Genomic DNA, 21,215 nt, shown 5'->3' with positions numbered 1-21,215 from the left:
CATTAACTGTCATCTTTACACAGCAAAGAGCCAAACGTGCTTCCACTTCATGTAAAACCATGTTGACATTTACTTTAAAATATTCAAATGTTAATAGCTGTTACCTCTTTTCTGATGGAGTGTTCTATTCCACCAAAATACACGTACTTCTTGACAGCTTCTTCGTCTCTGACCTGGTAAACAAAGAGTTAGACTCGTAAGATCGAACCCTTACCCTAAACGGCAGAAATGCGCGCGAAAGAAAGCGCGCAGTGGAAAGCCTCGTTTTCGATATTTTACAGCCCGTTTAGTGCACAGTTCCTGATGGCCTCGGTAAATGGTGCTTTTGGTTTGAATTCTGTTTACCAATGCCTGCCAAAGGGGTGAAGACTTGATATGTCAAGGGTTATAAGCCTCCAGGATGCTAAGTTCAGTTGAAAGGGTGTTAGGGAAGTATGCTACACTCGAACAGGACCAACCAAACCACAAAATAGATGGCGGTCTCTGCCTGCACCCCCCCCCCCCCCCTTCCTTTCTCAACCTCAAAAGATTGTGTCTTTATTGCATAGCCACGCTACCGTCTATCCAGCAGTAAAATATGACAATGAGATTCAAGAACCTCACTTTCCTCGTTTATCAAGCGATGCTGACTCTTTCTAGGAGAATACTTCTGTCAACTCAAATTTTTAAGCCAATAAAATTGCCAGTAATGTTCATGAGATAGGTGGTGTCTTCAATAACCCCCCTACCCCAGACAAGGTGGTTCCTCTTTGAACAAACTTGTTATCACCAGTTCCCTAAAATACGTGTAGTGTGCATGGCTGCAGGTCAGGAATTCTACTCCAGGATGGAGTAGATTTTTTTTGTTGTTGTTTAAATTTTTTCAAAACCAGTTTAATCAGTATTTATTTTCCATTGTGCAGTATTCATTACCATAATCTGAGACAGGGAAAATCAAACTGGTTTGAACATTTTTAAACCATAAAATTAATAAAATTTTGAACCACAACATATACAGCTGCTGGAATTCCGCCAAAATCCCATATTTTTCCTATAATTTCAAAGGTGTTCCTCCCCCGCCCCCACCCCAAACGAAATTGGGTCAGAAACCTTAAAAATGTTTATCACAAAGCATTGATGATCATCAACAAGATGCAGTTTGTGGTTATACTGACCTGTCCTTTGTGGTACATGTTTCTCCATACTTGCTCTGTCAAGCCCTGACTATAATCAACTCCAGTCTCCTCTGAACTGACTTTGCTGTGATGGACAAGCCAGAGCAGGTGTGTTCTTACAGTCTTCAGATGCCGCACATATGATAGCCCTGTTGACAACATGACAATACTGTTAGTAATACATGAAACCTTACAAAGTTGGAAATCAGTTGGTTGGACCAAATCTCCTACATGTATGTGATTAACTGATTAACATGTCTATGTCAACGTCTATGTCTGTCTGTGTCTCTGTCTGTCTGTTTATGTCAGTCTCTGTCTATGTGTCTGTCTGTCTCTCTCTGTCTATGTCTGTCTGTCTGTTTATGTCAGTCTCTGTTCATGTCTGTATATGTCTATGTCTGTCTGTCTGTTTATGTCAGTCTCTGTCTATGTCTGTATATGTCTGTCTGTCTGTTCATGTCGGTCTCTGTCTATGTCTGTATATGTCTGTCTGTCTGTTTATGTCAGTCTCTGTCTATGTCTGTATATGTCTGTCTGTCTGTTCATGTCGGTCTCTGTCTATGTCTGTGTATGTCTGTCTGTCTGTTTATGTCAGTCTCTGTCTATGTCTGTCTATGTCTGTCTGTCTGTCTGTTTATGTCAGTCTCTGTCTATGTCTGTATATGTATGTCTGTCTGTCTGTCTGTCTGTCTGTTCATGTCAGTCTCTGTCTATGTCTGTATATGTCTATGTCTGTCTGTCTGTTCATGTCGTTCTCTGTCTATGTTTGTATATGTCTATGTCTGTCTGTCTGTTCATGTCGGTCTCTGTCTATGTCTGTATATGTCTATGTCTGTCTGTCTGTTCTATCGGTCTCTGTCTACGTCTGTATATGTCTATGTCTGTCTGTCTGTTCATGTCGGTGTCTGTCTATGTCTGTATATGTCTATGTCTGTCTGTCTGTTTATGTCAGTCTCTGTCTATGTCTGTCTGTCTGTTTATGTCAGTCTCTGTCTTTGTCTATATGTCTATGTCTATGTGAATCATTTCTGCTAATGGTTTGCATCACAGGAAAAAGCCAAGATTGCAGTCAAATGACCAAATTTGGAAAATATCCAATAAAAATGAAGTGATGGAAGGATGCAGGTCTTGGCAATAAACAGTAATTATTTTCAGCTTATCCTTAAGACAGGGTACTGTTCAAATCGACTGCTATGCTTGATGACATGACATGACGTGACATGACTCGGGCATAACAGTTTATTCAGGAAGCAATGGAAGTAATATATCAAACATGCGACAGTGTTTCATCACATATCAAACACAGAGAACAGAGTTGAAAATACATCGTGTAGCGGAGTATTTTTGACAAACTTCGAGGTTTCTGATATTGTGATGAAACACTGTGACAAGTGTTTGAATATAACTTCTCAAACAAACTGATTTTGAAGGGGAAATTAAGGATGTAAAAACGAGGAGTTTTTCATCAGATATCCAAACACGTCACGGTGCATGATTTCCTTTGTTTTTGGCTTTTGAATTATTAATGAGTTTGAGAAGTGGAAATCAAGAGATTATCTCTATACATAGAAACAACTTTCCCCCACTAAATATTTTGGCTAAGTTATGAAAAATTATGAAATTTACAACCAAACCTTGTTAATTTGATAGATGCAAATTACTAATTACTAGAACTGTATATGAAGACAAAATTGTGTACTTACATCCATTAAAGGCTCGTAGAGTGATTTGTCTTCTCATGGTTTCACAGACAGTGGTGAGACATTCCCTGAGAAAGCCAAGTGAGACAGGTGAATGAAGGGATATGGAATGGAAGAGGAAGTAACATTAAGAAATCAGAACCAGAAAAAAAACCATAATCAAATATGCTCCAAACAATGCATTAAAAAGCCTCAATGAAAAAAAAGAGTTGCAAAAATGTTTGGGACATTCTTTTGCACACATACAATATTTTGCATCCTGCACTTAGTCACTCCACCCCCTTCCACACCATACAATGTTGCCTAGCCACTGCAACAACATTGAATGAGGGAGGGGGATTTTTCAGGAAATATAGCCTTGCATTGTGAGTCGAGCCAATTTTTAATACTGATGTGCGAGTTTTTGGTGAAAGTTTCTCATCAATTTTGCAACTAATAATATTGTAGGTCTATTTCTGGAATGTTGGTGTTGCTAAGAAAAAACAATCACATTCAATAAAATAACTGCAAGGCCAGCCTTTAGTGATCTGCACAGTAAAGGTGAATAACTATTAACCCATTCACTGTGGGACATTTTTTTTAACCCTGTGCGGACCAGACTCGTTGCGATAACCTTCATCACTTTTGCCATCGAATTCATTGCCAAAAATGTCTTCCTAATCGGCAGAATCGTTCCAAACTCTCTCTAGAACATCGTCAGCTGTGTATCCACTCATTGCTTGTAAGTTTCAAGTAAAAAAAGGATGAGGTAATCACACAATTCACCCAAAAACACAAACATGAAAAATCCAAGATGGCAGATAAATTGCACTTGACAAGAAAAACAAATCTTGTAGGTTTTTTGGTCATGTATCTGTCACCAAATGTACGAGTCTTTACCAGGCCCTCATAAGTTTATTTATATGCGGTTTGATTGTTTTTACCATATATGTGAGGTAGTACTTATACAAGCACTGTAACTTAGAGTACGTCCTCATAGCATATAAGTAATCTGATACAGGACGTACTCAGTATGTCCTTGCAGCAATGGAAGGGTCAAACTCACATGGTGTGTGGAGAAGACTGCTTTTGATTCCTTTTGAAACTGGATTGCAGTCGCGAGCTCAGGTCGTGTCGTTTCCATGGCAATCCAGAATACTTCTTGAAAGATTTTTGAGAAAATCGATCCATTTCTCGATTCACTAAAATGAAGCAAAAAGAATTTTCAATACCACAAGTGTGACATAAAACAAAATCGATACTTACTAAAAGAATCAAAGGCTCCTGTGAGCCAACTCGTGAATGCAGATGACACATAGTAATTGCAATTTAGACGGCTACGGAAGCTTCCTCAAAAGCTAAAAGAAATTATATCTTTGCCCGATTATGTAACGAAAAATGACCATTCTTGTACTATTAAAATGATTGTCAAATTATTCTGTACAGATTGAATAAGCCGATTATTCTGATGCGCCGATTAAAAAATATCACGTGTTTTTTTTATTCAAAGTTTATAGGAGCACGCCATGTGCAGCTACGTCATGCAAATTCGTGTGATAGTCCGCGGCTACTGGATTTCGCGATCGGGCTAGTGGATTCTAACCATCACTTGCCCGATGGGCAAGTGAAGTTTTTTTGGGAATTAAAATTACAAAATTACTGTAGGGCAAGCCGATCTCACAAAGGGAAATATGTTCAACAAAGTATCGCATTACGATTCATGCCCGACATAAATGCGTGAAATTTTCCTTTGGAGTTCAGTCCACGCAATCCTCAAGTAAAAATAATGAACTATGACAAGCTCTTGCTAAATAAGAATTATTTATCGACCGCGTCCTTTTGCTTTCCCATAAATTACCAGTTGTAAATTTCGAAAATGAAACATTTTTTCCCTTTGAAACCTCTATGAAAGCTGACAAGATCTTAAAAGTGTTCATTTCACCAGAAATTTGCATAATTTTGTTTACGACGTCAATGATGCGTGACATGGCATGTTCCGCTTTCGCGTGAAAACTGACAAATTAAATTATTTTTTAATTAAATTATTTTTAAATTAAATTATTTTTAATTCTTGAAAGAAACCGCACTTCGTAGAAAAAAACGAAAAAATCCTATAACTTTGCTCAGATTCAACGAAAAATCCCCATTCTTACACTAAAATGATTGTCAAATTATTCTCTACAGAATGAATGAGAGAATTCTGACGCGTCGTGAAACAAATTTTCCCGTTTTTTTTTTTTCACTAATTGAGTTTACGACCCCGGACTTTCTGAAAAACTGAAAAAACTTGAAACTTTGCTCAGATTGAACGAAAAATCGCCATTCTTGCACTAAATGATCGTCAAATTATTCTCTACATATTGAATAAGAATTTCCTGATGCGCCATGAACAACAAATGTTCGCGTGTTTTTTTCCACTAATTGAATTTAAAACTCATACACTGCGCACGCCCGAAAGTTAACGACAAAACCGACTGATCGACTGATCGACTGATCGACCAAGTCGAGAGTCAGCTATCGCTATAACTCGTTCATTGCGCATGCGCGCATTCACGAGTTAAAAAAGCTAAAGACATGCACTAAGAACAACTATAGTTCAAGCACATGTAGTCTTGAAAAAGTCCGGGTACACTGAAGCATTTCAGCTGTGTTCTTCCAGAAAAAATATCTATAGCCACCATGTTTGGTTTGCTTTTTCCACCCCTCTGGAAATTCCAGATCAGCTTCATACTTCCCCATAAATATTTTTTGGCTTTTGAGTGCCCCCCCCCCCCCCCCTCCAACACTGAGAATTTCCAGAGACCTGCCATGGGATAGGGAAGGGGATGCATATTTTAAAAACAGAACTTAAAAGATTAATAAAATGCATACCCACGTCCTCAGGCTTTGTTCCAGATACCAGTCTAAACACATAATCTTGGTTTGTATTTTCCCCCTTTGAGAGTGTGTTCAACGGCATATTGTCTCCTAAAGTAGGTCTCTTGAGTCGTGGTAGGCCGATACCTTTGGAACGCGGGTTAAACAGGGGAGGATCAAGCTCCCCATGGGGGTGGAGACCATTCTCAAGGCAGTTTAAAAACGACAACAGGGACCCAGTGGTCGGGAAACGAATTGGTGGACGCTGCACACCGTCTTGTCCAATCAGAATAACCACACCATAAGCACCTGAAAAATAACCAGAGCATTAATCTCTTATTCTATTAACAATAAAATAAAATAAATAACCAAAAAAATAAGAAAAATCTTTAGGGATGAACCTCCAGTCACATTCAGTGGTTTTCAGGGAGGTCCTCAGACAAGAACAGACAAATTACAACTACATACAATTTGTTTATGAAGTACCATTAGGTTGTAATAAGCATAAACACACAGAAAGAAAACAGCATCAAACATGAAAAGCCTTTTCATAAGCTTTCATACTCAACTGTAGCTGACAAATTACAAATTAAACTCATCGAAAACATGTCTATAAACTAATTTCTCATTCACAGCAGATGTAAATGTTTATGCAAAAGTCAAATGCACAAAAAATCTTACTGGATTCTAAAGTGACATACCTTGGGGAGGTAAACACAGGATAGGCAGGTGGGGCAGGGGTGGAAATAGGGTGGAGGTGGAGTGCAATATTGGGGTCTCTTCATAACTTGAAAATTAATGCATTTACAAAATAATACACTTTCCTGGAGGGGGGTTACCCTCAGGATGTTTCTTTGTTAAGTGATCTTACCATGCTGGTGACAGTGGATGTACACAACATCATGTAAGTTGACTGTAAGGGCATAATCCCAAAACTGGCTCTTTTCGCGCTCACATGATCCACTCATCAATTTATTTGGCGTCCACTTCAGCAGCAGACTCTCATTGCTCTTATGCAGTGACAAGTATCCTGCAATGGGGTGTTCCTCATGCTACAGACAAGGATTTGAGCATTAATAATAATAACAATAATAATAATAATAATAATAATAATAGTAATAATAATAATTGCAAGACCTTTCAAAGAAGTAACATGATGTTTTTTTTATACCAAGATTGACAGCTATGACTTTTATACATTTTTATATAAACTATGACTTTTAGATATTTTTATATTTTTAGACTATGGCTTTTATATATTTTTATATATTTTATATTTTTTTATATATGTATATATATTTTATTGATTTATTCATGTGCTATTTTAAGTTTCGCTTGGCTCACAAGTTACGCTACGCGCCCTGTGGTGCTTCTTATACTGTGCATACATATAGTTTTACTGCGCATAATAATAATAACCTCTCACACAGATAAAGAAAATAGGACATTTTCACTATGCCGTCATTTGACAACAACTACCAGAATCCTTCAGTTTTTTGTTTTCTCATGCTAATTAGAGATATTATTCTTTGCTCTCCACTGGGATTACAAAATTTGAATTTGAAAAGGAAAACACAACGAATTCTGGTAGTTGTAGTCAAATGATGCCATCATGAAAATGGCCTATTGAACAGCCAACCACAGACTTCAGCGTACAATTCAAAACATATAAGAAGTAATTATTTTCAAGGAAATCATTTGCCATCAAGTTCCATAAAACATTGTATTTTGCAACATGTTTGCCATACTTCAAACTAGTGGTGATGGCCGGCCGTCAAGGGTCAAGGGTCTATGTGGCGTAATTTTGAATACTGTACAGTAAATAGATCTAGCTATGTATTAAAATAAAGCAGCAACTCTGTACAAAAACCTAGTAAGACCCTACTGTACCAACAGTATAAAGAATAAAACTCACTGGTTCAAGGTAGACATTATTTTTGCCGTACAACAGAGCAGCATGTGAGTTTTGATGGAGTGACTCTATATGCTCTCTGGCCAACAATGGTGCCACGGCTAAGTTTTCATCGTAAGATGGCATCTTGGCTCCAAGCTGCGGCCGTGATGTTGATGTCGTCATAACAGGCGTCTGCTGAAAACCACTGTGTATTCTGTGTCTTTGAACCAGCTCATCTGCTGAAGGATCAGTCCAATAGCTGTCGGGAGTCTTCATCTTTGAGAAATCCAGAGCACAGGGTCCATCTGTGTAAATGTATCAAGTAATGTTAGGCTTTAACTCCTAAAAATTCCTAAATTTACAACATTTTGCAAAAAAATGGTCTGGATAATGAAAACAGCACCAAAGGAAAGTACTACTCAGCAGCATTCATTTGAATAATGACTTGCACAGTAAACAACTATTAATCAGAGGAGAGTTTAGAGTTGTTTTTTTCATCTTAACAGTCACACACTGAAATTTCATCCAGAAATGCAAAAAGTAAGAACTATGTTGTACAGCGTAACAAAATTAATGATACCTACGAAAGAACCTACTCCTCAATGGCTTTCACTTAAACAATCCCAAAATATTAATTAGTATTTCATCCAGGGACTGAAAAGGTAGAACCACCTCACACAGCATAATAAACAGCACCATATGGAAGTTCTGCTCAGTAGCTTTCACTTCAGTGGACAAACAACAATCTTGCAGCCACAGCCTTGACTAAATACAGTCTCAGATGAGAGAAGGTTTAGCTTTGGGAATGAAAAGGACATGAAATGTTCAACATCTGTGTTAATGCCTCTTTGTTGCTTTATAAATTCATTCAAAAAGGGAATCTTGAATTTGAAAAACACAACAGGCTTTGTTTGACAAACTAAACACCTCAGTCCAGATATATACAGGACTGCTTCTGCGGATCAAAATGCATGCTATCATGCGCACTTACAGAAAGCTTCAGGAGCAGCACGAACACCAAGTGCTTCTGCATATTATGTTTGATGTTTTGCCTGTACTGACTAACACTCTGAATGCTTAGCAATAATAAATGGATATCTAATTACTTTCATCACAAAAATAAACCTCAAATTACCAAAAAATCCATGACATACAGTTGTTAACCAGTTTCACTTATTTTCAATGTTTTTACATTGGTTTGCTTGTGTGGTACATGAAACTACATTTAGTGCTGTGAATTTCTTACTGAAACACCACAGTTGTCAACACTGAATGTTAAGAATAGTCATTATAATGAATATTATTAATTGTTGAAAATTGTTATTTTTGAGCTGATTGCAATATACAGAAGATACAACTGAACTCGGGTAATTTTTGATGTCAGGAAATGTACAACTCTTGAAAATAGGCATAAACTCAACTATAACTACAACATAAAATTTCTCAGAAAAAGACAAAATATTGATACTGGTAATTAAAACAATTTCTCTGTAGCCAGTATGCCCTTCTTGAAAAAAACAGATGTATTTAGAAAAAATCATTTTCAATAATCAACAACTCAGGATTTCAGAGAAATGAAATCAGTTGTCTTGGAAAAAAAAATAATTTAAATCACAAAAGTTACAAGCATCAATTTATCTGGCTGATGGTTCTGTCTAAGGAATAATGAATGATAGTAAATTCAAATTAAAATCTTGAATATGCAGGACAAATAAATCATCCACATACAAATTTTCATAAAAATACAAAATTGTAGCTGTTAATGAGATCCAACTTTAATCCCTGATATCACTTGATATCTTAAAAAAACAATAATTTTACATAGACTCAAATCAAAACTTCTTAATACTTCTGGTTTGATTCTCTTCTACTGACAAGTAAAATTAGTTAAAATTTCAGGCCTGAAATTTGCATGTCTAGTTAATATTCTACACTGGAAGCCATTAACTAACAAGAAAACTCTTAGACATGCATTTGTTCACTGTCAATGTCTTAAATGAAATGCATTTTCAAACCTGAAAAAACAAAATGTTCGTTTGATAAATGTGAACAAATTGTACGTGAAAAACACCAAATTTCTTTTCTGTTTTTGCTTTTTTTCTTCTTCAGGAAAAATTACAGTCATGTGCAATTTATCATTGATAAACATATCAACATTGGAGCTATGAAACCAAATAGAAAGACCTAATTTCTAAGAGAAGGTTAAGATCAGCATGATGGGGGTGTGTAATAACATTTTATAAAACATTCTGGACAATAATAAAAGCAATAATGTTAGACCTAGAATCTGAAAGGACTGCTAATGGAGAAGAAGGTTGTTTTTAAGTTAATACAACTTGGATACAATGTGTCACTCAAAACAAACCTAGCCAATGTTAATCTTAGGAGAAGGTGAGAACGACTGTTTGTAAGTGTTGGTATCCACCAAGAGGAACTCAACCGTTAAAAAGTTGAATATGCTCCCATTATTAGTACCAAAAAGTAAAGTAATAGGGATTAACATCCAGATATTGTAAATAATTTTATTTATTTATTTATTTATTTATTTATTTATTTATTTATTTATTCATTTTTTCTTCAACGTCAACATTGGTTTAAGGTTACAATATACCTTTAGAGGTGTCTCACGTCCAAGCGACGTAGCGCCTACGCTTTAAACTGTAGATACCTAAACCCCATATCAAATTAAAGCTTACAAAGCTGGCTAGCAATCTATACCAAGAACTTTAAAATAAAATGAATTGTCAAATTTTTAGTGCTCTTTTCTCAAATCAGTTTTTTCACTCGAAGGGGATACTTTAAAGAGCTAAAACTCAATTTCTTTGTTTGCCTTCAAATTTGGACAGCAGCTAGTTTAACATATAAACAGCAAAAACTTGTCTGCAAATTTTTTCTTTCGAAATATTTTTTCTTGGAGACAATTTTTGTACGATCACTCCACATTTTTTCAATCCTATTTCGAAAATGTTCTGTAACTTTTCACTGCAATTAAATATTTAAAAACGCCGACATGTTTGTTTAGCACTTTGGGTCCAGAAACTGAGGAGCAAATTAAAATAATTAAAAACAAATTCACTTTGACTTGTAGCTTTCAAAAGGTGATTTGGACACTCGCATTTAGAGGTCGTGAAAAATTCAACAATTCATTTTATTTCAAAATTCTCGGTATAGTTTGATAGCCAGCTCGATAAGCTGCAATTTGATATAGGAGTTTAGATATCTACAGTTTAAACCAGATGCCCTACATTGCTTGGACACAAGACACCTCTAAAGGTATACGGTAACCTTAATTTGATCTAAATTTACAAACATTAAACAATGCATTCCTAAGATGATGTAAATAAAGTCACACTGTCTAGCAACAATAATATAGTAATAATTACTATATTTTAATATTATTATTATATTTTCAGCATATACCAAAATAGCTATCACTTGTGTTAAAAAAAAAGAGAGGAATAAGCCCGAAAAAATTTTTAAAAAAGCAGTTATTCATAATGAAGCTATAGACACAATGTCTCCTTATAGATTGTCAAATGGTTTCCTTTGCAGGTGAAAATCCTAAACTGCCAGCAGACCCCCTACAGACTGTGAAGCTGAAGCATATATAATTAGTAACAGACAGCTTTTTGCATTTGAACGGCTACCCTGAGCGTTATAAATCAATAAAGGTTCTTCTTCTAGTATTTTACTTGCTTGCTCCCCTTTGAAGCTCACTTGTTCAACTGCAGCTGTATACTGGAAGGGTCTGATGGCAGTATTGTAAAATTTGCCAGTACCTTACACTTCGCTACACCCAGTAATATTAGTGAAAGAAACACTTGATACCACAACTAAGTTTGTATTAGTCTATCGCATCCAAAACCAGCAAAGATCACACAAAGAGAGAGAGAGAGAGGCAAAGCATTACATACAAGCAATAATATCACCAAATACAAACACACGAAACCAGGTTGAGTAAAACTTCCTGTAGCTGCTGTAATCAATATTAGAATTTTATTCTAAAGTAGAAATAATCATTGAAAAAGTTATCCTTATACATGTATGCAGATCTCCTGTTTAAAATTTTAAGCAATCATGGAAAAAAATGGTTCACAACTGTTAAATGACCCACAGTTAAATATTGAGCAGTTAAGTTCTCAGTAACTACTCACCTAAAAGTTCAATAAATATTCTCCCATCCGCTGGATCACGTAGAAGTGCTTCAGGCTCATAGAATTGGCTGCAAACACAAATAAATGCAAGAAAGTAAATATTTCTGTCTGGAAGGTAATTGATAATCTGAAAACTTTCTGTCTTGAGGTACAAATTTCTTTACTAAGACCTCATGCAATCCTGCCATAAAGTAATATCTTTTTACAAATCGATTTCAAATAATTTGTTTTTGCCTTTCACTGAGTATAAAAATTTTACGGTGAGATTTAATCAATAGAGGGTAGCGCCCCCCTATATAAATTGCCACGTGGAGCTAATCCAGCAGAACATCAGGATCAAATTACTTTCCATTGACTACATGTCATTATATCATGAGAATCCATGCTTTGATCTCAGTACATCTAAGAAGACCCCAAAACACCAAAGGTTCTCATACTGAATTCTAGCAGGCTAAAATCTAGTTATATATTAAATATATTCACCTTGCATTGGTCTGAAGATCCTCCACAATCTTACGTAGTAGTTTTTCTAGCAGAGCTATTCTTATCCAAAGAAACTTTCCACAGTGTCCACTGATGTTATAGCCATTGAGTTTCTTATTTACGCTGCTGTTTAGTGCAGAGAAGTTAAAATTCATTTTCAATATGGGACTCTCAGCAGGACCTGTTTAACAAAATATATTATCAAAGAAGATTATGAACAGCATACCATTTTATACAACAAAAGTGTCTAGAAGTTTACTTGAAAACACAGTGCAAAGTACAAAATACATCCAGCTTGCATGAAATGGTTTTTTACATAACAAAATCTGCATGTAGTATGAGTGACATGTTCCAAATTGGTTTCATGACAAAAGAGACAGTCTTTGATTAATTAGGGTGGGCATTAAATTTACTGGTAGCTCAGTAATTGGCCCTCTTAAAACTACAAAAGAGAGAAAACAAAAATAGAAACCACACGACAGGAAAAATTATACTGAAAAAATTGGTCATTTACAAGTATAATTAATGCTTCTTTGGAAGCAAATTTGGCCAACATCTTACAGATGTTTCATTAAAAAGAGATCAAATAAGTCTTCTGGCCCCTTTTGTGCCACCCATCTAATTTCTCCTTGCAATACATGTATATCACTACTTGATCGAGCACACAGGTCATGAAAATATAGGAAATTATAAATAATGCATTAATATGTCTTAATCTTTCAACAAATCCTCCCAACTCAAAACATGGTGACAAAGGAATCTCAGATCAAAATCCCAGAGAAGCTGGATTCCTGATGAAAATCAGCCTGATTTATGACAATCTGTAGCAGTACTATGTATAGAATTTTTTAATGGGGCCAATTTTTATCACACACTACACCAATGATTAAAAGAAAATATAAACTGGCCCACGGCACAGGTAAGTTAGCCTTAAGGACGGTTCCTACTTTTGTTACTGCACATACGTTCTGCACATCTTGAGATACTCAAGAACCCGATTTCAATAACCCTTGCTAAGATCTGCTTTTCCCGCATAGTCATAAGCTGGCCAAAAATACTTCGGTATTAGTAGGCACCATCCTTAAGGTGCTTTTACCAGACCTATGCAAAGAGATTCCTGGTATAAACCAAATTCAAATCATGTACATATTCCATACACTTGTATGTAACTTATTTCTTAGTTTTTAAATAATATTTCAGTATTTATGAGAATGTTTTTAATCATGTGTGTTGTTTAAATATTTTTAGTTCCTTTTTGCTTTTTATTGCACTTATTTGTGATAATTAAGCTTTTTTATTTTGTAATAGTCAAACATTACGCAGGGACCTTAGTGATGCCAGCCTAGTGCTGAAAGGCCAACCTGCTTGCATAACGACGTCAGACTTGACTTGAGTTTACCTGGCGATGTACTCTTGCCATTCTTGTTGGTGCCGTCATCACCTGAGAGTTTTTTAACCAGTTCAGCAGCAGGCTCTGATAGCTTGGCGAGTTTCACAAGAACTGACTGCGTGTCCTGAGCTGGAAGAAGACCGGCTGCTCTCTTCCTTAGACCATGGGCAATGCCTGCCTCTACGGCCCCTGAAAAAAAAAAAACACAAATAACTCACTGTGAAGAGTTTTAGCCAGTAGGTGTCCCGTATGCGTTAATTGCGTTCAATGTAGAAAGAACAAACTCCTAAAAATTTTGTGTTTGGAGCTGAGATTGTATGGGCCAATCAACAAATGAATGGATCTTGGGACGCGTATCTGGCATCCCCCGCAGAATTTGCAGGGGCAGATGACATCATCACCAACTTGCCAAAGGAGAGAAAGGCTGGGATTGAGATCATCAAACGCACTTCTTAATCTTTGATTAATACTAGTATACTAGATGTGGGCATCCTTCTAGACTCTGAAAATGGTGTTCCTGTGGGTGTGGCATTAAAGTACATGTAGGTATCCCGTGGGTTTGTCTGCAAAATTAAATGGGTATCTTGCAGGTGTATACATGTCTCCTAGATGTGTGTACAAAGATTTCCAATGATATGCCCTAATCTATTTAGACTGCAAAATAAGAAATAAAAATCTCTATCGCTGTATCTCAGATCTATCTACAATCACCATTAATGTTAAACAGGAAACATCTCAGACCCTGCCTGTTTAAGAAGGCTGTGATCTCAGACGACTTCATGAAGAAATTCTGCTAAAAAAATGAATCTGCATTTATGTGGACAAAGATTGAAACCAGGCTGAAAATTCCAGCCCACTTTGAGGTAACCAGCCTGGAATATTCATCCCAGCCAAACCACTTGAAAAAACTTATGCAACCAGTTGCCATGAAATTTCAGCTGACATCAAAAAGTTAACACCACCACACAATATCATTGCGATTCCAATGGAAAAGTTTTACCTTGAGGCCAAACTGATACTAGTTTCTCTTGCGAACAATGTGATTGAAACAAAATCTGGACTAGATTTAATTGATCACAACTTGATTTCCAAGAGAACTTAAAATTGCCAACATCAGCCACTTCACTAATGCTGGGCAAGTAAAAACACTGCTGATAGAATAATGCCCTGCTGCAAAAAACCACCCCGTAATTGTCCCAGGCAGTATCAGGGTAGTAAGCAGGCAGAATGGGGGAGGGGGGTGGGGGTGCAAATGATTATCTGTACATTGTTGTCAAAAGAATAAAAACAACCTCATAACAGGAAAGTGTTATAAGTGTTCTAAAACCTGTGTTCCCTGAGTAAACAGAGTCTGTAAGAATTTAGAATTTCCAATCCACTCAATGGGCATATATTTGGTCTGACATGTACAGTAGGTATAAATTTTAAAGGGAATATGTCAGCTGGGGGACATGCGCAGTAGCGTCAGGTTGAGACTAATTTGCATATAACTTGTCTAGGTATTATTATTTGTCCGCCATTCTGTCTCCGTGACGTGTCGATCGCACCTTCTCACCCACAAAGATACATTTTAACATGCCTGCTTTGCCAAGCTTATGGAAACAGACTGTGCTGTCATTGAAAGTGTATCACATGAGTTAAGTTTAACCGCTTGATTCGCATTTAATATGTACTGTCTGATGTAAATTATCGGTCAGCTTTCCTTTGCCAATACATTGATAACTTTGAGTTCCTTTTGTTTATATGCCAAATTATCCTCGCAATTGCAAAACTATTTGTGCTCGAAAAACTCAGCCAAAACCCACGGTTGTCACCACAAAACTGCGAAAGTACACTGCAGGTAACTGATTTAATTATTTAATTGTGGCACGAAGAAAGAGTAGGCTTGTCAAAACAATTAAAGTGGTATTTGTATTCATGTCTGATTTACACTCATCATATGTCAATGCATTCAAAGCAATATCGATGTCAAGCGAGGTCTAATGACACTAATAACTATCCAGCAGGCAAATCCTTCGATGTCCTTGATTCCAAACTTTGTGTTTTGTGCCGTTGTTGTCGTATCTTGCTTTTCGGCCGCAGCGAGTGGAAATTGCAAATCCACATTAATAGACCTCCAAGAGCAAACGATTTCAGAAATATTGCAACAAACAGCTTCTGTAATTACTGAGGAATGTTTGTAAATAAAAAATTTAACTACCTTTCCGAAGATAAACGCAATTCAGGCAGAATCTAAAATAAATGTAAAGAGCTTCAGCTTTCTGAACTCTCTGACAGTATTTGAAAAAGTTGGGCCAATGATTTCAAAGTGGTTCTATCAACACACAGACTCTACTGCGCATATCCCCCTGCTGACATAGTCCCTTTAACCATCTAAGAAAACCATGAGTTTGAGGTAAAGTAAAGTCCAAGTCAAGTTACAGAATGATGATAAGGAGCAACCCCACCCCTGCACAAAAGCTAACAGAGAGGTTTTTTCCCGGTACAAAAATATTTCTAATAGTTTGAGACTCAAATCCCAACTAAAGCAAACTCAAACTCATTACGGTAGTTCCCGGTCCTCTATTCAACCATTAAACCATTAAACCACAAAGCAAACTTTTAGACAGATAGCTATGGAAATCTATGTTCAAATATTGGTCTGCCACCAGACACCATACAATATCCAATCAAAATTCCACTTTTCATCAGACATATGTCTGGACACGTGCCTGATCAATACTGGTGCCTGACTGCCATTTTGTAAATGAATAAAAATATGCCTTAAGCATAATAACATTTTGTCCAAGCAAAATGATGATCGACTCAGCTAGTGTTTAAACGTCATGCTTCTGCTAAGTCAAATTGAATTGAATTAAGTTCAACACAGAAAAAGTTTGATGTCTGTCTCAATCACCTGTTAAGCTTATGCTAGAAGTTCAGCTGGTTGTGTTTCATAACCCGACTGAAATACGGCATGGATAAAAACATCAAATTTCTGCTTCCCTTAACAAATCTAACATAAACATAATTTTCTCTTTTTTATATGCATTACAACAGTTACCAAGAGCAAAAGGGTCAGATAAAGTTGCATTTTGGTGGACGTCAATCAAAGAAAAGCTATTGAAATTATTTGAATTCTGACAATATTTCAAGGCAACAGAGCCAAGAAATTGACAGTTTTATCTGCTGACATATGCTAAACTTTATCAATGTTGATTCTAAGCCAGTTAATCTAAAAGAAAGGGCATTGTTTGGAGGAACAATTTTAAACCTCTTAACGTGATAATTTGCAAAATCAGCAATGCGTGCGAGTTAGCATATTATCACATGCAATGAAATTTAAAATTTTTAATTCAACAATACCTTTTCTTTTTGCTTGATCTGGCTCAGAAATCAATTTATATCAAGTTTTACCTTCTCTTAGCAAGGCTCAGTTTCTTGCTGGGTTGCATTGGAATCTCGTCAGAATTCAAAATAATTTCAATGGCTTTTCTTTGATTGATGTCAACCAAAATGCAACTTTATCAACTCCTTTGAAGGCGATAGGTTGCATTTTTGGCAACCACTATAATTTTTATTAGTATGCATGCAACAGTACGCAATATAAAGGACAAATGTATGCAAAATACAACTAAATTTGACATCTAAATCAGTAGTAGATCTTCTGCATAACTTCTGACAAACTCAGCTGAATTAAATTTGACAGAGCAGATGTGCGGCATTTGAACTGGGCCTTAGTCGGAAACATGTCCTTTAAAGAAAGAAAATCATTTGCCGACCTTAATCATGAACCACTTTTTACCCCAAATATAAATAATTATACATGTTGAATGTATGCATGCATAGTACCCCTCCTCAAAAATTAGCTCTCAGCTGATAGTCATTACATCAACAACAAAATACAAAAAAGATCTGCAAAAAATTGCGTGCACACACCCTGGAAAAGGGGGATCACTTGTGTAAATACATGATTGTATAAAAAAAAAGGATCAGAGAAATTATTCATTTACATTGTATTAATTAGCAGCCACAGAGAGCTTTCACAAAAATACTAATGGAACACTAATAGTTACTTTCACATCAAACTAACTCCGTTCAACACAGCGCAAACTACAGCTGCAATGATTTTAATAACATGCCTGAAAGCTTGCCGTAGACTTCCGTGCTAGTAGATGACATCTTTGCATTGAATTAAACGATATGCATACTTGACCGCACGACACAAGTAATTTTATCACCAAATAGGCGCTTAAAAACTTTTACCTATGCAATTTCGTGAAGAAGAAATAACATAATATTATAAATTAGCTTGAAAGAATGAATACGCAGCTATCATCCTACGGATTCAATTTAGCAATCTATAAAATATTAAATCGGAAAAAATCTTGCGATATAATATAAGCTTGATGTGAGAATGGCTTGGGCAAGCGAATCGAGTCTTAGTACTTTTTGTAATTTTTGTGTTATTAAAAATATCTTAATTTAAATGTAAAGCTGGCTTTCAGGAAAATCCCCATCAAAACACAAGGCTAGTTTGTTTGTATTACGCGATTTATGCACACAATTTTAGCTGCAAAAGACCTCAGAGGTCGCCGCGATCATACAAAATAATGGAAGAACGCTCACTTCCGTATGTCTAGATGCTTCACAAATATGAGCGAGAAAAACTCTATTGAGCTAACACAACAACCTCCAAATGAATGATGATAAATTCTACGGGAGGCCAAATTCGTTTCCGCTTTTCTGCCCTGTTTTTTCACGAATATATGTCTGCAATTTGCAATGCTTCGCCGAGCGACGTCAATGTTTGATAAATATGCCCAATCAAAGACGCAGCCTAAAAAATCTCTCAATACGAACAGAATTGCTCTCGAAAAATCACGATGTAAACAAAAAACAACCTAAGATACAAGTTAAATAATTCTTACCGCAGAGGGAGGTTATACTCGAGCTGTCTGCATGGATAAACTTCTTCGTGACAGCTTCTTCCATGAGCTGCTTGACCTGGAAACCGAACAGCAAATGATGATTTAAAAGGCACCGCACTCCCAAAAATTCAAATGACAATCGTCTACGAAACACAACTACATCGTTTTTCGAGCAGGTTGGTTTACAGAAAGAATACAAAAAACTACACATCAGCTAGCAATAGCCCAAGAAACCAAGACAAAAAAAATCAACTATCGATCAATTCTCGATCAGCGTTAATCCCGCGAAGCGACGAGAAATATATTTCATTCACCTCTTTCTTGAGATTTTCCAGCAATTTCTTTCGCACCTCCTCATCTGAAAGCCAAAAAAAGTAGCGCAGATATTAGCTTGCATCCTTCGTCAAATACAAAGCCTTCAACGTGCACAAAATCATTCGTTCTTCGCCTATTTTTACCTCTCGTAGGAGCCATCTTGGTCTTCCGGACAACCTCAGTCAAACATGAATATTCAATCAAGCTCAACCAATCAGAGCTCGAGACTAACTGAATATATTAGAGGGGCCGTAAAATTTTTGATTTTTGTGGAATTCCTATTGGCGCAGAAAGTGAGTAATGTTCACTATCTCGATCTTATTACATTTATTTGGTTTTTGCGTTGTTTGTTTTTCCTGCGCGTACACTGTCGTCCTTGAACATCTGTCAGGAACCGACACCGACTTTCGACACCGACAACAAAAGTTACGCTTGCATCAAGCACAAAAATTACAAAATAATAATTTTAAACAATCTTATAAATATCGCTTCAGGAAAGTTATGGCTTTTTTCAATTCATTATTATTATTTTTTTATTTATTATTTTTTTGCGAATCAATCGGTAACATACACGGCAAATTCATGTTGTTTTGAATAACTAATTAAGTCACAATTTCGGAACAGACACCATCCTTACATTTCAATTTACGTGTACAAAGCAGTCGGGTCATTGTTTATCGTGAAGTAGCTTATTCCTCATAAACTCTACTGAGTTACCGTAAGAGAAGCTTTCTTTGTAAAACTGCGAATGGTATCGTTAGTAAGTAAACTCAAAGGAATGCTTTATCCGGCTTATTCACTGTGCAAGGATATAATTAACATGTATAAAAGGCAAGACCGACAATGGGTTATCGACGTACAAAATATTTCTTTTGTTCTCAATTGAGTAATTTTAATTTCAATACGATTTAACATAACTTTTCGCTTCGGTAGTTAAAAACAAAACCTCACTAAATAAACTATTAAACACCTAAACAGCAGTGAAAAATTGTGTGTTCTGAAAATTAAAAGGATGACATTTTGTTCAATTTAAACCCATAAAATGACCGGTGAAACAGTTCCAAGGAAAAAGATTTCACATAACATTAACATATTTTAGTTGAGACTAATTTAAGATTCGCAAAATCCGGTAAATTTGTTTATATATCGGTGATGAGTTACATTTTAAATGACTCCTTAGAATATTCAGTTAATGAGCCATTTTATTGATCTTTAAAAGTTGTACCTTTTGCTTAGCGAACATGAAATCCAGTGGATATAATTAGCATATCAAGATACAAGCGAATGAATGTGACTATGGCTGATTCAGAAATAACAAATTTATATATCATTGCCCCCTGAGGGCTTCACCGAGTTTTAAAATAACTACAGCCAATTTTGACAGGCAGCTGCCGATTTTTGCACATTATAGAGCGTAGATTAATTTGCGCCAGACGGTCGACAGCTTTATATTTTCTTGATCTGATTTTGTAAATTCTAAACAGTTTTGACTATTCAACTAATCAATATCAAACATTCAAGCAATGGTTTAATTGCTTGCCTGAATTCGAGATCCTTCGTCTCAGTTTAATTCGGAAACTGATGACACCACAGGGCCAATATTGACTAACCCCAGATACAAATGCATAAGTGGATGGCTTAAAAACACTTTTGTGGTTTGGCAACGGGATAAAACAAAGCAATGCCTTGCTGTCAACTGTTGTGATAGTTTGAGTGATCCCTGAGTGATTCTATTAATGTGTGCTGAGTGAAAACTCGTGACATAACCAAAGACAACCGGACGCGGACTCGTTAGCCAATAGCATCAGTCTGTTCGTCAAATGGTCAATTCAAATGGTCGGCGATCAGCCAAAATTTCGAGCTATACTGGGTAGATGAAAGCGATATTTTAAACTGCAAATATCAGAAGTGCCATTCTGTTAAAGCAATCCTTTTATGCAAAGTGCCCATAGCTTCTCTCTGCTTCGTCTTAACTACGGATTTTACTTGCCACTAACATCAGCGGCAGTGACGTTAGATACAGTGACGCGACGCCTGCAATGTTGCAATCTTTGCTGCCGGCAACAAAAGATCGGTACCAAGGTCAGGAGCCCAGTTATGAATTCTAAAAATTAAACACTTTTCAAAAGTTAAAATGAAAGACTATTGTTTTACTGAAAACAAAACTGAATTGATCAGCAGCCGAGGAGAGTATTTTTACACGGACCGGAAGGAAAATCTTGACGGGCTTAGCGCAAAGCGTGTACGAGACGATCATTCATGTAGTCCCACTCAAAGTCAAACATCACACAAGAAGCAAAATTTGGCCCCCCTCCCCTCTTCCCCCCTCTCCGCGTACACAAGCTGGAAGCAAATCACCATATGTACGCTCATGCTGAAT

General features: G+C 36.4%; 1 protein-coding gene across 2 annotated transcripts in view; it reads right to left on the bottom strand.

The window, feature by feature from the left end:
- Positions 1–21,215, bottom strand: part of LOC146452720 (small G protein signaling modulator 1-like) — a 29,140-nt gene that overhangs the window by 7,136 nt on the left and 789 nt on the right. The window contains exons 1-13 of one of the 2 annotated variants that reach the window (XM_085097314.1): positions 18,979–19,026; positions 18,835–18,878; positions 18,521–18,596; positions 13,620–13,799; positions 12,221–12,401; positions 11,738–11,805; positions 7,605–7,888; positions 6,561–6,741; positions 5,705–5,998; positions 3,900–4,035; positions 2,858–2,922; positions 1,155–1,303; positions 105–173 (exon numbers count right to left, since the gene is read on the bottom strand). In XM_085097314.1, coding sequence (XP_084953440.1) covers positions 105–173; positions 1,155–1,303; positions 2,858–2,922; positions 3,900–4,035; positions 5,705–5,998; positions 6,561–6,741; positions 7,605–7,888; positions 11,738–11,805; positions 12,221–12,401; positions 13,620–13,799; positions 18,521–18,596; positions 18,835–18,878; positions 18,979–18,994 — 1,743 coding nt within the window. In that variant the 5' untranslated portion in view covers positions 18,995–19,026. Of the gene's footprint in view, positions 1–104; positions 174–1,154; positions 1,304–2,857; positions 2,923–3,899; positions 4,036–5,704; positions 5,999–6,560; positions 6,742–7,604; positions 7,889–11,737; positions 11,806–12,220; positions 12,402–13,619; positions 13,800–18,520; positions 18,597–18,834; positions 18,879–18,978; positions 19,027–21,215 lie in introns of those variants that run through there. The other variant, XM_085097313.1, reaches the window with a different exon arrangement.

This window comes from Pavona decussata, unplaced genomic scaffold, assembly GCF_977016875.1.
Source record: "Pavona decussata unplaced genomic scaffold, jaPavDecu1.1 SCAFFOLD_366, whole genome shotgun sequence".
NCBI classification, from domain to species: domain Eukaryota; kingdom Metazoa; phylum Cnidaria; class Anthozoa; order Scleractinia; family Agariciidae; genus Pavona; species Pavona decussata.
This window is presented reverse-complemented; position numbering and strand designations above follow the sequence as displayed.